The sequence below is a fragment of the Chiloscyllium plagiosum genome, unplaced genomic scaffold (genome assembly GCF_037043375.1).
Source record: "Chiloscyllium plagiosum isolate Xiang-an unplaced genomic scaffold, Cpla_swu_hap1 HiC_scaffold_3, whole genome shotgun sequence".
Lineage (NCBI taxonomy): Eukaryota > Metazoa > Chordata > Chondrichthyes > Orectolobiformes > Hemiscylliidae > Chiloscyllium > Chiloscyllium plagiosum.
This window is the reverse complement of record NW_028270141.1, coordinates 136,737,781-136,757,072: the sequence shown is the minus strand read 5'-3', so window position 1 is coordinate 136,757,072 and position 19,292 is coordinate 136,737,781. Positions and strand designations below refer to the sequence as shown.

General features: G+C 42.1%; 1 protein-coding gene across 2 annotated transcripts in view; it reads right to left on the bottom strand.

The window, feature by feature from the left end:
- anapc1 (anaphase promoting complex subunit 1) overlaps positions 1–19,292 on the bottom strand; it is a 214,837-nt gene that overhangs the window by 92,178 nt on the left and 103,367 nt on the right. For both annotated transcript variants that reach the window (XM_087983726.1, XM_087983718.1), the window contains exons 29-30: positions 5,359–5,593; positions 3,686–3,777 (exon numbers count right to left, since the gene is read on the bottom strand). In XM_087983726.1, the coding sequence (XP_087839852.1) occupies positions 3,686–3,777; positions 5,359–5,593 (327 nt within the window). The remainder of the gene's footprint in view (positions 1–3,685; positions 3,778–5,358; positions 5,594–19,292) is intronic.

The window sequence follows — 19,292 nt, the reverse complement described above, 5'->3', positions numbered from 1 at the left end:
AACTGCCTCCACTTCATTTCTTAATAACATTGCTGCCGCCACTTCATTCCTCCTGTCTCTCTGTAAGACCTGCTAGTTTCCACTCCACTTTCTGCTTAAGATCATTAATCTTTGACATATCACATCTTCACCTCAATCCATGAAGAACCACCTGTAGTTTTGTTGATGTCAGCAACACACTTACTGGGCATGTCCAAAGAATGTTGTGCAGCTATCATTGATGTTTCGGTCCTTGCTCATTTTATACCCTCATCATAGAAGTCACTGCCTTGCCTCTCAATTATCCAAATTAAAATATATTTGGTAGTTTGATCCAACAATACTGCTTTGAATGTTACAAAGTACTTGGGCCATAGAGGTTGCCATCACAAACAAATGTTATAATGACAAATACTTTCTCTCAGATATTGAATAAGTGACCCTGGAAAAATCAATCACTGCTTCCCAAATGGAGCCTTTTCCATTATCATCAGCATCTGCTTCCTGTTAACACAGAAGTTTTCAGCACTAATTTGAAATAGATCCCCTGTGATTTCAAAAATACATGTTCTTGCAAAAAATAGAATTAAAATACGCAGAAAAGAAACTACTGTGGTACAGTAAATTATTTGATTTTGAAACTGAAATCTCCCATTTATTCTATTTTATTTGCATAAACAGCAAATGTAAAACTGCAGGTATGCCACTGAAAATGCAAAAGCAAAAGAAAAAATGTTGGAAATACTAAGCAGGCCAGTCTTCAATCACAGGGGAGCATTTCTGATATGACTTATCCCAAACCTGCAATGTTACCTTGTGTGTTTTCACACCGTACACTGCCCAACCCATTCTATGCTGATGTAACATCATGTTGCATTAAATCGTATCACACATACAGCAAATTTTGCCTGACAGATGTAGAAGTTAAGACTGAACCCATCTCTTCGAAAAATTCAAGGCTTTTAAAGGTAGAAATTGCATATTAAATTAAATCAGTGCACAAAATGCAATCATCCCCTATTTTTTCATTTTAAAAAAGGACACAAACTCAAACGGGGTCCTGCAATCTGGACAGTAACCTGACAGCTTAAACACATGATTAAACACATCTATCTGAACATGGAAACAGGTGGCGATAACTTAATCCCTCAAGTCTATTCTGCTATTCAATGCAATCATGGTTGGTCTATGACTTAAATTACATAAAACTTTCTTTGCTCTATATCCCTCAACAGCTTAGATTTGTTGGAACCAGTCTCATATTTAAAATTTACAGCTGACCTAGCATCACTTGCCATTTATGGGACAGCATTCCAAATATCTGCTGTTCTTTAGAACCAGATTATGGCTCCCAGTCATAGGTTCCCCAACTAGTGGCAATTGTTTCTCTCAATGCAACCTATCTGCTACATTTTGTTTTCTTGAAAACCTTCAACAAAATTATCCCCTAATACACTAAATTGGAGGGAGTTCAATACCGGTTTGCTTACCAATCTCCAGTTGCCTACTTAAAGGAATTAAGGGGTCTGGAGAGAAAGCAGGAATATGGCACTGAGGTAGAGGCTCAGCCATGATCATGTTGAACGGGAGAGCAAGCCTAAGAGGCAAAAAAGACCTCCTTCTGCTCCTAGTTTTTATGCTTCTTGAACCACTGTAGTCTCTGGGGTGTAAGTACACTAACAGTGCTGTAAGGAATGAAGTTCCAGGATACTGACCCAACAACAGTGAAGAAATGGCAATGTAGTTCTATGTCAGGATAGCATGTGCCTTGAAGGTGACTTGCAGGTGGTGGTGTCCCCACATTTCTGCTGCCCTTGTTGTTCTTGGCAGTAGAGGTCATTGGTCAAAGGTGCTGTTTGCGAAGGCTTGGCGGATTGCCAAATGCACTGTCCGAGAAACTACCACATACAGGATGAATAATAACTTTCAAAGGGGAACTGGATGAATACTTGAAGAAAAAAAAGTGTGCAAGACTGTGAGATAGAGCAGGACAGTACGATCAATTGGATAACTTGGATAAGAGGTAGACAGATTCTTGATTTCTAAGAGGATCAATGATTAGGGGAAGACGGCAGAGCTTAAGAAACATATCAGCCATGGTCAGTGAAGCAGACTGGATGGGCCTAATTCTGCTTCTACATCTTTATGGTCTGAATGCCTTTCTCCCGTGCTGCAAGATCATATAACATGTGGTAAACTTCAGCACAATTCAGCAAGTTTCCTGCTCTTGACTGCCATCTAGCAATCTGTGCTGGGTGCACACATGAAGCAAAGTTAGAATTAAGTGCTCTCTAATTTTCTGAACAACCTCTGATCCATTGGTTGTGGGATCACTTAGCTTGGTCTCTCACTTGCTGCTTATGCTGTTTGACATGGAAGTAGTCCTGTTTGGTGACTTCATCAGGTTGACACATCATTTTTAGATATGATTGGTGCTGCTCCTGGCATGTCCTCCTGCACTCACCATTCAACCAGGGTTAATCCCCTGCCTTGATAGTAATGGTTGAGTGGGGCATATGTTGGGCCATTAGGTTATAGATTAAATCGGAACATACACCTACAGCTGTCGATGCCCACAGCATCTCTAGGGTGTCTAGTCTTGAGCTAGCTCTGTTTAAAATCTGTCTCATTTACACAGTAATAGTGCCACACATGATGGAGGGTGTTCCCAATGTGAAGGTGGGACTTTGTCTCCACCTGGAAGGCGCAGAGGACACTGTTAACCTGTAGGGGCATTGAACATACATTAAAATCTACCAAAATGGGGTCACATTTCCACAATGCTTCATTGTCTGCAAAGCAGGTGATCATTTACAACATTATAAATGCAAGTCTTTCCTTCACTTGCTTTGACTAGATGCAGTTATTTAACATCCTCTGATAATATCTGACCAGTTCCCAGTGCCATAATGTTCCAAACTGCTTGCGATCTATGAAAGACTCTTTAAACTGTCGTACCTGCTCCGATTTAGGGATCAGAACAGTTAATTTGTGCACAGCAAGCTTCTACAAGCAACAATCTGACAATGACCAGATCATCTGTATTAGTCACATTAGTTGGTGAGAAGTATTAGCCAGGAGACAAGGCAGTCTCACTACTATTCTTTGAACTAATGCTGTATGGGATGTTGCTGGAACGGAGGGTCAGAGTTATAAAAATAAACTGGAAAGATTGGGACTTTTTTCATTGGAGCGTAGAGGTTGAGGGGTGACCGTACTGAAGTTTATAAAATCATGAGAGGCAGAGATAATGACAAGAGTCTTTTCTGTCGGATGGGGGAGTTCACAACTAGGGGGCATAGATTTAACGTGAGAGAAAGAAAGAATTAAAAAGGACAGGAGGAATTTTTTTTTAACACAGAGAGTGGTTCACATGTGGAATGAACTGCCAGAGGATGTGGTGAATGCAGGTACAGTTACAATTTTTAAAAAACATTTGAATAAGTTCATGAATAGGAAAGGTTTGGAGAGATATGGGGAAGGTACAGGCAGTTGGGACTAGTTTAGTTTGGGAACATGGTCGGCGTGAACTAGTTGGACCGAAGGGTCTGTTTCCATGCTTTAAGACTCGATAGCAGCCCTTGAGCACAAAATAACTGGGGCAGACTGAAGATGGAAATAAAGTTATGGTTTTTAAATGGCTAAATCGCTTTCGCAGAAAATGCTGACAGCTGAAAACACAATTATCTGTGCAGCTGACACTTACTCCCAGACAGACCATGCCAAGAGCAAGACCAGAGGCCAACGAGTAAGATTCCCGATCTGTACAGTTCTCCATCTCAGGGCCTGGAGGGCGACCTAAACAGAAAAAACAGGATTGCATTGTTTAACTAAGTCACAACTGGAAGCAGTTTGCTTGCTGCTTTTTATTTTGGAATGTCAACTTTTGAAAAATTTCACCATTTACTTAAGAAGTGGTTTCCAAAAATATAGCTATTCCTTAATTTCCACAGTGAACTTGTTTTCCTCAGGAAAGATTTATAGGACACATCATTATTGGCAGGTGAAAATTGGCAGCTTCAGACTCGAAGTACAAAAGCATGTCTACGCCAAAATCACTAGAGACAACACCATCCAGAATTCCCATTTCCTCATCACTCAAGGGGTGTGCTACCCCTCAGCCAACATTGCCTCTTCATTCCAAAACAACTCTTACATACGTTACATTCTTACACTAAATTAACTGATTGTAAACTTCCTTTTGATGGATGGGAGCAGAAGAACAGAAGTCAGGATTTTTGATGGAAACCAAGATTCTTTTACTTTGCTTGATTTTGACATATATGCCTTCAGTCTTTCATTGAAAGAAATCTCAATTCATTCAAAGTACACCACTTTGCACAATTTATCGCCTGTGCTGTACTTTTACCAGAGTGTCATACTGAATTATGACATCGGAGAGACAGTGACGTAACGCCAATGTCACTGGACTTGTAAGTTCTCAGCTCATGCCTAATGCTTTGGACATCAGGGTTCTAATCCCACCGTTGCTATTAATGGAATTTAAATTCAAAGAATAAACTTGGAATATAAAGTTTGCATCAGTACAAGTGCCAAGCACCAATCCGAAGACCTTGCTTGGTTTTACCTACAGATGACACTAGATCCATAGCAATGTGGTTAATCCTTAACTGCAGTACTGTGCTAGTTCTGGTCTCCTTCTTATTGAAGGCAGATTATTAAAATGGAGAGGGTTCAGATGAGATTTACCAGGATGTTGCCGGGATTGGAGGGTTTGAGTTATAAGGAGACACTGGATTAAAGGGGACGTTTTCATTGGAGTGGACAAGCTTGAGGGGTGATCTTATAGGGATTTGTAAAATCATGAGGGATATAATAAATCAAGTCAATGGCAGGTGTCTTTTCCCTGAGGTGGGGGATTTCAGGACGAGAGGACGTACTTTTAAGGTGAGAGGAGGAAGATTTAAAAAACATGACAGGCCTTTTATTTAACACAGGGAATGGTTTGTGTGTGGAAGGAAATTCCAAAGGAAGTGGTGCATGTGGATACAGTTACAACATTTAAAAGACATTTTGGTAAGTACATGACTAATACATGTTTGGAGGGACATGGGCCAAGTGCTGGCAGGTAGGACTTTTGGGACAACGGTCAGCATAGACTGGTTGGACCGAAAGGTCTGTCTCCATCCTGTATGACTCTCTGACTCTAAAGGCCTAGCATGCCACTCAGTTCAAGGGCAATGAGGGATGAGCAATAAATGCTGACCTTGCCAGTGACACCTACATGCCTTGAAAGATTAAAGGAAACAAAGCTCAAAAGACAAGGACACAGTCTCGTCTCGTCAGACAAAAGCTTACTGGACTCAAACCAGCTACTGAATTTCTTTGATAGGAGGGTCAGAGTGGAAGATGCCTCACCTATTTCAGTCAGAAGTACTTCAGCAATGTGCCGGTGTGCAGTTCCTTGATACACCAGTCCTATACCCATCACTGCTGCAACCTGCAGGTTGTGGGGGACATCCAATTCTGTTGAGGTTGGAGGCAGCAGTGCAGGGATATGAATACTCAGGAGGCGCGTGACTGATATATCCATTGTGCCCAGTTTTGCGGCTGAAATTCCCAGGAGCAATCCAATGCTGGTCATCTCATGGCCCTGCCAGACAGCACAAGGAAAACATGCTATTTCAGAAACTTTAAAAAAAGAGAGAAAAGATAAATTAACAACATCTAATATGATCATTTCAAATCAAATCATGAAACTAACCACCAGTGAGAACAGTAGTGACTTAAGAACACAATGTGGATTAAAAATCTTCAATGCCCAGAGAACACAGAGGATTAAAAACAATGCAGCACTAGTGAGAGAACACAGCGAGATTATATAAGAAAAGGCAATGGCTAGAGAACAGTGAAGATAACAAATGGCAGCAATAATTAGAGAACAGAGTGAGGGGAGGGGATTGAGGACTTTGTGGGGGGGGGGGTGCTTGGTGAGAACACAGGAGGGGGAGCAAAGATGCAGCAAGGAGGGGAGAGAGGACACTGCAGGGAGGGTGAGGACATGGGAAGGAGGGGGAGTGAGACGGTGATGTGAGGACTGAGGAGGAAGGACTTGGGACGTGGTAAGTCAGGACGCGGGATTCAGGATGGAGGGAGAGAACATGGGCAGGGGCAACTTCTCTTCCTCCCCCAACCCCCAAAACCATCCTATTTAACCTGGACCCGAAACCGAACGTGTTTAAATACAATTGTACAAACTTAAGTGACACTAAGTGCACATGAGCTGATGTCAGCCAATGCAGCCTGAAAACAAAACACTTAACGGGCAAATGGTTAGAATCCCAAAAGTGCGGCCTGAGGGCACGGGGGAGGCAGATTCAATTAATGTCCTCATACAGCAATTGAATAATTATCTGAAAAAATATGCAGAGCTAAAGGAAATGGTGACAGCATGGGACTAGTTCACTGTGGTTACGGAGCACTGGCAGACCATTCAGCCCCTCAAGTCCGGTCGGCCCTTCTAGGTCACAACTCATCAATAAATCCCAATACTATTTTCCCACACTGCTACCAAAACTACTGCTTTTGATGTACAGAAATCTATCAATCTCTGTCTTGAACTTCCTCAACATCTGAGTTTCCACAGTCCATTGGGGTAAAGAATTCCAAAGACTTATCATCCTCTTGAGTGAAGTGGGAACTAGTGCAGTGCCATAGGGATCAGAGATGAGACCACAATTATTTATACTACAAATAATAGACTTGGATGAAGAAAGTAAATGTACTGAGGCCAAATTTGCAGATGACACAAACAATCTACAGATGAATAAAGACAGGATAAGCAAATACTTGGCAGCCAGAATGTGGGAAAAAGTGAGGGTATGCACTTGGGCAGGGGTTAAATGTTATTTAAGTAGAAAAAGACTGCAGAAAGCTATAGCATGGAGGGACTTAGATGTCCTTCTGCATAAATCACAAAAAAACTAGTACAGAGGTTCAGCAGGTTACAGGAATGCAAATGGAGATAGGAGAATAAAAATAGGAAGGCTTTGCTACAACTATAGAAGGCACTCGTCACACCACAGCTGGAATCCTGTAAACAGTTTTCATCAGCTTCAAAGGAAAGATTACTGGCATTAGAGGCAATTCAGCGAAAGTGCACTAAAGTGAACAGACTGTCTCATGAGGAGAGATTGAGTGAATTGGGTCTGTACATACTGGAGTTTAGAAGAATGAAAGGATACCTTTTGGAAACATACAAGACTCTTAAAGGGCTTTAGGAGTGGTTACTGCCCCTTGTGGGAGGGTCTAGGAGCAGGGGGCACAATCTCAGAATAGAGGGTCACTCATTTAAGATTGAAATGAGGAGAAATTTCCTCTCAGTGGGAGGTGAATTCTTCACGGCAAAAGCCTGCAGAGGTTTAGTCGTTAAATACACTCATGGCTGATACAGACAGATTTTTTATCCATAAAAGAACCAAGGTGCAGGCACGATGGACCAAACAGCCTCAGCTGCCACAGAGTCTCAGAGATGTACAGCATGGAAACAGACCCTTCGGTCCAACCTGTCCATGCTGACCAGATATCCCAAACCAATCTAGTTCCACCTGCCAGCACCCGGCCCATATCGCTCCAAACCCTTCCCATTCATATGTCCATCCAGATGCCTTATAAATGTTGCAATTATACCAGCCTCCACTACTTCCTCTGGCAGCCCACTCCACACATGCACCACTCTCTGCATGAAAAAGATGCCCCTTAGGTCTCTTTTATATCTTTCTCCTCTCACCCTAAACCTATGCCCTCTAGTTCTGGACTCCCAGAGACCAGGCAAAAGACCTTGTCTATTTACCCTATCCATGCCCCTCATGGTTTTATAAACTCTGTAACAATGATCTGATTCTGAGAAAAGGCAGGAAATTGGAGTTGAGGGTTATCAGATCAGCCATGGTCTCATTGAATAGTCTCAATGGGTTGAAAGGCCTACTCCTCTCCGTTAACTTATGGTCTATGGTCTCAAAGTGAAGAGGTTCCTCCTCATTTCAATCCTAAATAGCTTGTCTTTTATTCTGTAATAAACGGCCCATGTTTCTAGACCCCACAACCAAGGAAACTATTCTATAGCTACTCTATTGATCCCTGTACAAATTTTGTAACTTTCCATCAGATCATCTCTCATTCTTCGAAATCTGAGAGGATACAGGTCCAGTCTCCTACTTCTCTCAAGGGCCAAACCCACCATTCCAGGCACCAACCTGGTCAACTTCTGCTGCACTCCCATTATTGCAAGTACATTCTTCCTTAAAGAAAAAGATCAGAACAACATGCAATACTCCTGGTGTGATTTTATCAGTGCTTCATTCTATCAAAGCAAGACTTCTTTGTTCCAGTACTCAAGTCCTTCTTGCAATAAAGGCTAATAAATTGTTTGCCTCATGAATTGCTTGCTGCATCTAAATGTTAGCTTTCAGTTACTGAAGAACAGGGACCCTGAGGTCCTTTTGGATATCAACAAGTCGCTATCTCTCACCATTTAAGAAATAAACCGCACCTTTGTTCCTGGCATACATTCCATCTGCCATGCTCTTGCCCAATGACATGCCAGAATCCACCCCTTCCCATGACCACCTTCTGCCCCAGGTGTAACCAAGCCTGCGTGTACAGCTACTTACAGGCTCACAAGGAGAGTGGAAAAGAGTCATCCTCATCAGCGAGGGACCGCCAATGAGTCTAAATCACTTTGAAGTCTCTTTGCATCTTTATCACAACTCACATTCCCAAGTTTTGTATCATCTGTAAATTTGGAAAAAGATATATTTTGTCTCCACATCTAAACCATAGATACAGACTGTGAAAAGCTTGGGCCAAGCACAGATCTCTGTGGTACACCCCTAGTCATAGCGTGAGAACTGAGAATGACTGATTTATTGTTCCTCTCTAACTGTCAACCAGCCCTCAATCCATGTTATTACATTACCGCCAACCCCATGTGCTCATATTTTCTTTGCTAATCTCCTGTGTGGGACTTCATCTAAAGCCTCTCAAAGTCCAAAAACACTAAGTTCTCTTGTTCCCCCTTAACACCAATGCTAGTCACAAACTCAAATAATTCCTTTCACATTTGTTAAAACATGCTTTCCACCACATAAATACATATTGACTCGACTCCAATGAGACAATTATTTTCTAAATGTCTAGTCATTGCATGTCCTTTTTAATAGATTCTAGCATTTTACCTGACTATTGACATCAGACTAACAAGTTTGTAACTTTCTGCATAAGACCATAAAAAAACAGCAATAGGAGTAGGAATTCAGCCCCGCAAACCTGCTCTGGCTCTCAACAGGAACATGGCTGATCTGATGCTCCTCATCTCCACTTTCTTACATTTTTCCCATAACCCCTGATTCCTCTATTGACCAAGCAGGTATCTAAGCCTTAAGTATACACAAGGACTCTGCCCCCACTCCCCTCTGTGGCAAGAGGTTGCAAGGATGTTCAACACTCAGAGAATAAATTTTACTTCATCACAGTTTTAAATTAGCACCCCATTTATTCTGAGACTCTGCGCTCTGGTCCTACACTCTCCCATTATGAAAAACATCCTCTTAGCCTGTCAAGCCCCTTAACAGTCCTAAAGATTTCGATGTGATCACCTGATCTCATTCTTCTAATGACAGTACAATGAGAAATTTGATTGTGTTTTTTGAAGAGGTGACCAAAAAGATAGACGAAGGCATGTGGTAGATGTTGTCTCCACTGACTTTAGCAGGACCTTCGACAAGGTTCCACATGGTAGATTGGTGAATAAGGTTAGATCGGATAAAAAAAATTGGCTTGACAGTAGGAGACAGAGTGTGCTGGTAGAGGATTGTTGTTCAGACTGGAAGCCTGTGACCAGCAGTGTGCTGCAAGAATTGGTACTGGATCCACTGTTGTTGGTCATTTATATGAATGATTTGGATGAGAATATAGGAGGCATATAGTCATAGTGTTATCATGGTTAGTAAGTTTGTGGATGACACCAAAATTGGTGGTATAGTAGACAATGGAGGTGGTGATCGATGAGTACAACAGGATTTTGATCAACAGGGCTAGCAGGCCAAGGTGTGGCAGATGGAGTTTAATGCAGATGAATGTGAGGTGTTGCATTTTGGTATGACAAATAGGGCCCAGGGGAGTGTTGTCAAACTATCAGTGCAAGTACACATAATTCCTTGAAAGTGGCCTCACGTTCCATCTGCCAATCCTTAGCCCACTGGCCCAGTTGATCAAAATCCTGTTGTACTCTTAGATAACCTTCTGCACTGTCTACTACACCATAGGTAGACAGGGTGGGGAAGAAGGCCTTTGACATGCTTGCCTTCATCGGTCAGAGCACTGAGTATAGGAGTTGAGACATCATGTTACGGCTGTACAAGATGTTGGTGAGGCCATATTTGGAGTACTGCTTACAATTCTGGTTGCCCTCATGGAGGTAGGTTGTTATGGAAAAGGTGCAGAAAAGATTTATAAATATGTTACTGAGATTGGATAGGTTGGGACATTTTTTCTCTGGTGCATAGGAAGCTGAGGGGCGACCTTATAAAGGTTTATAAAATCATGAGGGGTATTCATTAAGATTTAGGGAAGTCTAAAACTAGAGGGCAAAGGTTTAATGTAAGAGTATAAGATTTAAAAGGGACCCAAGGGGTAACTTTTTCATCCAGAGGGCAGAGATATATGGAAAGAGCTGCCAGATGAAGTGGTAGAGGCGAGTACAATTACAACATTTAAAAGACATTTGGACATGGATAGGAAAGGTTTAAAGGGTTATGGGCAAAACACAGGCAAATGACAAGTTGAGCTGAAGGGTCTGTTTCCATGCTGTATGACTCTACGAATGCCAATCTGTTTAGACTTCGTTCACAAGACAATTTCTCCATAGGAGGGATCATTTCTCTCTCAGCTCTTGCCCCACAGAGTGGGGTGAGGAAGAGACACGTACATTTGCAACCTTCCAATCTGCAGGAACCACTGCAAAATTAGTAGAATTTTAAAATATGATCACCACTCTTTTATCTCTTCCAAAACTTCGGGCAAAGGTCATGGGGCCTGGGATACTTTAACTTTCAGTCCCACTAATTTCTCCAAAGCTGTTCTTTTACTCATCCAAATTTCTTTCAAGTTCTCACTGTCACTCAAGCCCTATAAACTATTCTATGGAGACTCCGTGCATCTTCCTATGGGACAAACACAAAGTACTTATTTAGCTTCATATTTCTCCATTTCCTATTAGAAGTCCTCTTGTCTCTGCAATGTAATGGAGCTACATTTGTCTCCGATAATCCTTTCTTTTGTAAATACTTGCAGAAGCTTTTAACATCCCTTCTTATGCTTATTTTTGTTATTTGACATTCATATTCTACTCTGTTTCATTATCCATTTCTTGGTTCACCATTGCTGAATTCTAAAGTTCTCCAAATCATCAAACTATTTACTTTTTTTTGATTACTTCATAAGTCTTCTCCTTTTATAGAACATTATTTTTAACATCCCTTGTTATTCATGGTTCTCTTCATTTGCGTGTGGGTATTTTTGCCTTCAAGAAATGCATGTTTTTGAACACCAAACATTAATATTTAAATAGCAGCCAATCCCCATCTACTGTCAAACTGTTTAATGTATTTTTCCAATCAACCACAGCCAACTCCCTCCTCATACCTTCATATTTGCCCTTGTCAAAGATTATCTCTCACTCACACACTGATCCCATCCCTGAATATCAGCACTACCCCACATCTGTTTCCTTTCTGCGCATCCCTCTTATAAGTTAAATATCTTTCAATATTGAGTTGCCAATCTTTGTTACCACGAGGAGACAGTGAGGACTGCAGGTGTTGAGTATCAGAATCGAGAGTGTGGTGCTGGAAAAGCACAGCAGGTCAAGCAGCATCCGAGAAGGAGCGTCAACGTCTTGAACATAAGCTCTTCATCAGAAAATCCTGAAGTTTCCTGATGAAGAGCTTATACTCGAAACGTCAATTCGCCTGCTCCTCGGATGCTGCCTGACCGGCTGTGCTTTTTCAGTACCACACTCTCAGATCCTTGATACCCTGCAGAGATGTTGCCATATTAACAGTTAAATCATATATGTTCACAGGTTCAATTCAACTGCCTTGTTGTAAATGCCGAGTGTATCGGCTTGAATGTTTTGAATTCTGCCTTTTTAACACTACTCTATAATTTGACTCGAGAGTTTGTTTCTGCTGCTCTCCACATTCATTGACACCTTTTCCATTATCCATACCCAGCTTTCAATTTTATTCCACAGCAATTGCCTCCTCAGGTCCGTTCCCAACAAGATAGTTTAGCACCTCCAAAGTTCACTCGCAAGCCTCCCCATGAGGATACCAGTCCCAGTCCTGTTCAGATAAAATCTGTCCTCGTTGTCCTTTGGCCCCACCTACCCCAGATGTGGATCCAATGCCCCAAAAATGTAAAACCTTCGCTCTTGCACTGTTCTCCAGCCATATATAATCATTCTCCCAATCTTTGTATTCCCCTACTCAGTAGTACATGGTAGTGGAAGCAATCCTAAAATTATGTTCACAGAGGCCTTACCTTTCAGTCTCTTGCCTAACTCCTTAAAATCTACTTTTGCTTTGAGGGACCTCTTGATTAGTACTGTAGCAATGTGTGGAGTTTGTGTTCGATTAGCAGTAGAAGCAATTATGAAAATAACAGTGCCGGAGGCATGAATCGTGTTTTTAAAAAAATCTGCGTCACCCCTCCCCAATGATCCCGAAAATAAAATCTACCCATGTGGCCACTCAAACCCTGGGGAGCAGGAGGAGGAGAATAAGTAGGTAACCTACAATCTGGCCTGCAATGCTCAAACTGGCTGCTTACAGCTAAATGCAAATCCCCACACCTGCAAACAGACCTCTGAATATTTCATCAGATCATAAATCACCAAGGACAAAATTGCAAAATGCTGCTCTAAAAATGCTACTCAATGAGAGAAGTCTCATATCATGATGAGTGTTTACTTTAAAAGAAAGGATTACTTTGCAAAATTCCAATGCCAACAAAAATGCCCAGTTAATTTGCAGGATGCTGGATGAGAGCTGAGGGAATAATCAAAATCTGACCTAACGTCAGGAAGGATTTTCAGCAGAACAGCAAGAATTCTTCGCAATGGAAAATTCTCCAGTCAGAGTGAAACCATACCCCACTACTACATTTCCTTCTGCATTTTGAGCACAATGGCAGCACAATGACAAAACCTCAAAGTATTCAATGTGCTACCTTTACTCTTGTTGGTTCCCAAACAACAAAACATCTCTTTGCACATGATACTGAAAAACTTGCTCAAACAGCAATGAATGATCACTCAGCCTCCTTTTAAAACAAGTAGCAGGATTACAATTCTTGCTGATTTAAGGTAACAGAAAAGATCACAGATACTGCAGGGTGACAGGCAAGTTCAGCATTGGAATGCTCACTTTACTCATCAGTTACTACCCTCATCCTCTTTCCTTTCCAAATTACTTTTGATTATGATTATGTTGTCATCATGAAGTGTTAATAGCTCCTTGATTTCTGCCCACTCCAAGTTTCAAGTGTCAATGATACATGTTAAATGTTGTACTGAACAGTACAATACAGCCCATAGCAATTCATCCAGCACCTTCAGTCAAGAAAACCCAGGCCACATCGGCATAGTCTGCAGTAAAACCAAGGAATGGCTCTCAGAAGTTACATTGTATCCTCGCTTAAATACATTGTAGGGCTCAAAAACAGACATTGTTCAATCTTGTGTAGATTGTCATTTTTCAGGTCATGTTGACAATTTTCCGAATGTTCAGGAACTATGTCGAGTCTCAATGATACATGGTTCAAAATAACACTCAGCATTTCAAGAAAAAAATCACTTTGCTGTGTACACATCACTCTGGGACATCACGCTGAAGTCATAAAATGTCCTGGAAGCATAGATAAAACATCCTTTTATTTCTTATGCTGAATTTCTATACAAGAGCTCTTAGCATACGGACAAACCTGAATTCAGTAAAAGGTCGACATCAGTATTGTAAGTAAATACTGTTTGAGCTCGGAAATGCCACAATACAGTCAAGCGTTTAGGTCCTAGATCTGGAATATGCTGCACAATTTGATCATGAAGATGCCAACGAAACATTCAGGGTCCATGCATAATGCAATCAACAGCCACGAGGGGCATCTCGAGAATCAAATCATTGCTTTTTAAAATATCTGTTCATTCACTGTATTTGGGAGGTGCTGCTAGTTACAACAGCACTTATTGCTCATCATGAATTGCTCTTGAGAAGGTGATCTGCCCTCCCATGTCGCTGCAGTCCACACAGAGAGACAGAGAGAATCTGAGTGCGTTTGTGTGCCTGTCTAAAGACAATCACCAAAGTCTTACCAAGACCATAGTGCTGATCTCTCATTAGAATGGTGGTTGTTTAATCCGAGTGTCACCAGGCCTCAGACGAGATTGAAAAGCAGAGGTCTTCTTGGTGAGCTCAGTCAGCGCAGGAACTGAACCCATGCTGTTGGTATCACTACCCATCCAGCCAGCTGAGATAACCAGCAGCCCACCCAACCCCCCTCACCGAACGAAAGTTTCTGGTGTTAAGTGCATCCACAGTGCTGTTAGGAAGGAACTTTTGAGAGTTCTGACCCAGCAAAGAGAAGGAACAGAAAATTGTCCAAGGTAAAATGGTGCATAGCTTGCACAGGAAATTGCAGGGGTTCCCAAGTACTGCTCCTTCGAGGCCGTGGACGTCACAAATTTGCAAAGTGCTGCCAAAGGAGATTGTGTCTTGTAGATGGATCACACTACTGCCATTGTGCATCAGGAGTGGAGGGAGTGCTGTTTGAAGATGTGAATGGGGTACCAATCAAGCAATCTGCTTTGTCCTGAAAGGTGCAGAGGTGCTTGAATGGAGCTGCACTCACCCAAACAAATGGAGAGTATGAGAGCTGAAAATGTGTTGCTGGAAAAGCGCAGCAGGTCAGGCAGCATCCAGGGAACAGGAGAATCGACATTTCGGGCACAAGCCCTTCTTCAGGAATCAGGGTTGCCCGAAACGTCGATTCTCCTGTTCCCTGGATGCTGCCTGACCTGCTGCGCTTTTCCAGCAACACATTTTCAGCTCTGATCTCCAGCATCTGCAGCCCTCACTTTCTCCTCAAATGGAGAGTATGCCATTGCACTTCAGGTTTGGGCTTGGGCCATACTTGTTGCTCATCAGCTTAAGCCTAAATGCTGCCCAGGCCTAGCTATCTGCAGACATGACCTACTTCAGCATCTGAACAGCAAATTGCAATGGACATTGTGCAATCATCAGATAACGTCCCCCAGTACTGACTTTATGTTGGAGGAAAGACCATTGATGAAGCTGCTGAAGATGGATGGGCCGAGGACACTACCCTGAGGAACTCCTGCAGAGATATTCTGGGACTTAGATGATTGACCTCCAAGAAACATCTTCCTCTGCGTTAAGTATGACACCAACCAGTGGGCAAATTTTCTGCTGATTTCCATTGACTTAATTTTTTTCAAGGGTTCCTTGATACCACACACAATCAAATATTGCCAAAAGGCAGTCACTCCTACTTCATTTCCAGAGTTCAGCTCTTTTGATCACGACTGTGCTGTGACTGTAATGAGTTCAGGAGGTGACTGGCCTTGGTGGAATCCAAACTGAACATCAGTGAGTAAATGCGACTCAGTAACACTGTGATAACCCTTCTGTCATTGTGCTAGTGAGCAACATTAGATTCACCAGGTTAGGTTTGTTCTGCCTTTTATGGAACAGGATGCCCCCAAGCAATTTTATACATTGCTGGATAGGTGCCACTATTCTGATACTGTACTGGAATAGTTTGGCTAGGGATGGAGCTTATTCTAAAGCATGAGTCTTCAGTACCAATGTCCAAATGCTGTCAGGATCCATAAACCTTGCAGTGCTCAATGCTGATATTGTACAGAGTCAATTAAATTTGCTCAAGACCACCATCTATGATGCTGGGGACCTCCACAGGATGCTGAAATGCATTATTCATGAGGCACGTATGGCTGAAGATGGGGGCAAATGTTTCAGCCTTTTGCGCTGGGCTCTGCATCACCGAGGATTGGGATATTTGTGGATTCTCCTCAGATTCTGTTTTGAAAGGACACAACCGAGAGAGAAACCTCTGGCATTGGAAAATAAATTAAGCTTTACAGATCAGTAAATCAGAAACACAATTGTAAAGTAAGAAAAAAATAAAACGACAATAAAGAAATTGGCTGTCTACCTAACGATCAATTTAAGACAGTTAGCAGGAGGATCATCCCATTACACGATGAACAGTTAGGAAAGAGCAGTGGAAACGGCACATTGGCACAGTGGTTAGCACTGCTGCCTCACAGCGCCAGAGACCCGGGTTCAATTCCCGCCTCAGGCAACTGACTGTGTGGAGTTTGCACATTCTCCCCGTGTCTGCGTGGGTTTCCTCCGGGTGCTCCGGTTTCCTCCCACAGTCCAAAAATGTGCAGGTCAGGTGAATTGGCCAAGTTAAATTGCCCGTAGTGTTAGGTGAAGGGGTAAATGTAGGGGAATGGGTCTGGGTGGGTTGCGCTTCGGCGGGTCGGTGTGGACTTGTTGAACCGAAGGGCCTGTTTCCACACTGTAAGTAATCTAATAAAGTAATCTAATCTAATAAAATAAACATGGATCAGAGACACATTCAGCCATTCAACATAAAGGTCTGACTGAGGAACTGCAACGAGGTAAGATAAGATCAACTTATCCTCACCTGTATTCATTTTGAGATCACTTAAAAAAATAAAATTTAGCTGTTAGATGTATAGCTTGCAATTTTTCACACTGTAGAAAAGTGACATTTCCTTTCTTTCTGTTTCAAAGCATAACTTTTTTTTAAAAAATGCATTTTCCGTTCTAGTCAGCAAAAGATGTGAGCAAAGTGGGTCCATCTGCCTGCAAAATCACCAACTCAAATTGCATTTTAAAAAAATAAACTCCAAACAGCAATCTTTTCTAAAAAAGTAATCTAATTGAGCAAAGAAATGCAAATTAAATTTAATCATTCTTGCATCAAGAATGTGATTGAACGTGTGCTAAAACAGACAAAATCCATCAAACAGATCATGATAAATATCAAAAAACTGAAAGAACTGTGGATGCTGGAAATTAGAAACCAATGTTATGATAAGTATCAAACTAAACTTTCTTTTAAAATGAGATTAATGTTGAATGAGTTAACCTGGTGTCATGTGACTTCTGACCTTGAAAGAGTTGTTGACAGTGTTGACTCAGTCCAGGGAGATGAGAAACAGGATTTGGCAATTGGTATAATTTGAAAAGTTCACTAGATTGGGAACAAAGGGATTGCCCTATGAGGACTGATTGAGTAGGTCGGGCCTATATTTCCTACAGTTTAGAAGAAAAAGAGGTGATCTCACTGAATCACATAAAATCCTAAGGTGCTCAGTAGCTGCTTTCCTTGGCAGGGGAGCCTTGGGTCAGAAGTCACAGATTCAGAGTTGGCCATGTAAGGTTGAGACAAGAAGAAATTGCTTAATTTAAAACTAAAGGCACCAGCTGAGGCTCAGACACTGATGGACAGATTTTTGGACATTAAGGAATATGAACAGTGTCAGAAGATACTGCTGAAGTAGAACATCAGCCACACTGATGTACCACATGACAGAGAAAGCCTGAAGGACCTAATGGCCTATTCTTGCTTTTTTTGACAATGTTCTCAAATGTCAAATAACAGATCGCACAAACGTTCCTACCAAAATTAATAGAAGGAAATTTTGCCAACAGTAATATATTTGCCACATTTACAATAACTGCTTCACCTCATCTCAGCCTTGTCCCTACAGTGTGAAAGCAGGCCATTTGGTCCATCATGTCCACGCCCACTATCCAAAGAGCATTCCACCAGACCCACTCCCCTACCCTATCCCTATAAACCTGCATTTCCCATAGCTATTTTCCTTTGATCTTATTTCTTACCCCACATCCCTTTCCATGCTGATTTTCCTCCCTTCCTCTTATGAAGCCTCTGACTTCTGAGCCTCACTGCGACACCATGTGGCCTCTAGGTGATGGTTATCCCTTTCCCCAAGTAATGGCTGAAAGTGACCCGGAACTGTACACAGTCCTAAAGACAGTCCTCAGCAGCTAATCCACCATGGCAGCTGGGCTTCCTCATGGGATAGGTTCATAGAATTTTACAGTACTGAAGGAGGCCATTCAACCCATCACGACTGTACTGGCTCCAGAAAGAGCTACCCAGCTAGTCCCAGTCTCCAGCCCTATCTCTGCAGTTCTCTCAATTCAGACTTCCAAATATATATCCAGCTCTCTTTTGAAACCTCCTATGAAATGTGCATCCACCATTCTCCTAGGCAGCATATTCTAAATCCTGACACCCCATTAAGAAGCTTCTCGTCATCTCACTCCCAGCTGTCTTGCTCATAACCTTAAAACCATGATCCCTAATTACTGACATACCGACGAGTGGAAACATTCACCTGCCCCCATCTGCCATTGATCAAGCAGAATCAGCCAGGTAGAGATTTGCAAGAAGTTTAGATTAGAGTGGTGCTGGAAAAGCACAGCAGTTCAGGCAGCATCTGAGGAGCAGTAAAATCGACATTTCGGGCAAAAGCCCCCTGTATTCCTGATGAAGGGCTTTTGCCCGAAATGTCGATTTTACTGCTCCTCAGATGCTGCCTGAACTGAGGTGCTTTTCCAGCACCACTCTAATCTAAACTCTGGTTTCCAGCATCTGCAGTCATTGTTTTTACCTAGAGATTTGCAAGAAGCTTGGTTGGCTTCACACACCCCGCAGGGTTTGAGGAAAACTGGCTAAGACGGGCAGAAACACAAAAACCTAGAACAGGAGTCGGTCATTTGGCCTTTCCAGCCTGCTCCGCCATTTAACATGATCACAGCAGGTCACACAACTTTCCTATTTTCTTCCCATATCCTTTAGCGCTAAGAACTACATCTAACGCCTTCTTGAAAACAACACTTTAGCTTCAACTGCTTTCTGAAGGCAAAGAATTCCATAGGTTCACCATTCTCTGAGTGCAGAACATACATCTCATCTCAATCGTAAATGACCTATCTCGTATCTTTAGACTGTGACCCCTGATTCTGGACTGCGCGGTCACTGGGAACATGCTCCCTGTGTTTATCCTGTCTAGTAATATCACATGATTGAACCTTGGCACATAAATATCTGTTGCACTTTGACTATGGCTAATATCAGTCAGCCAAGGACCTTGCATGCAATTCTAGTCACAATTGAGAATAACAGTA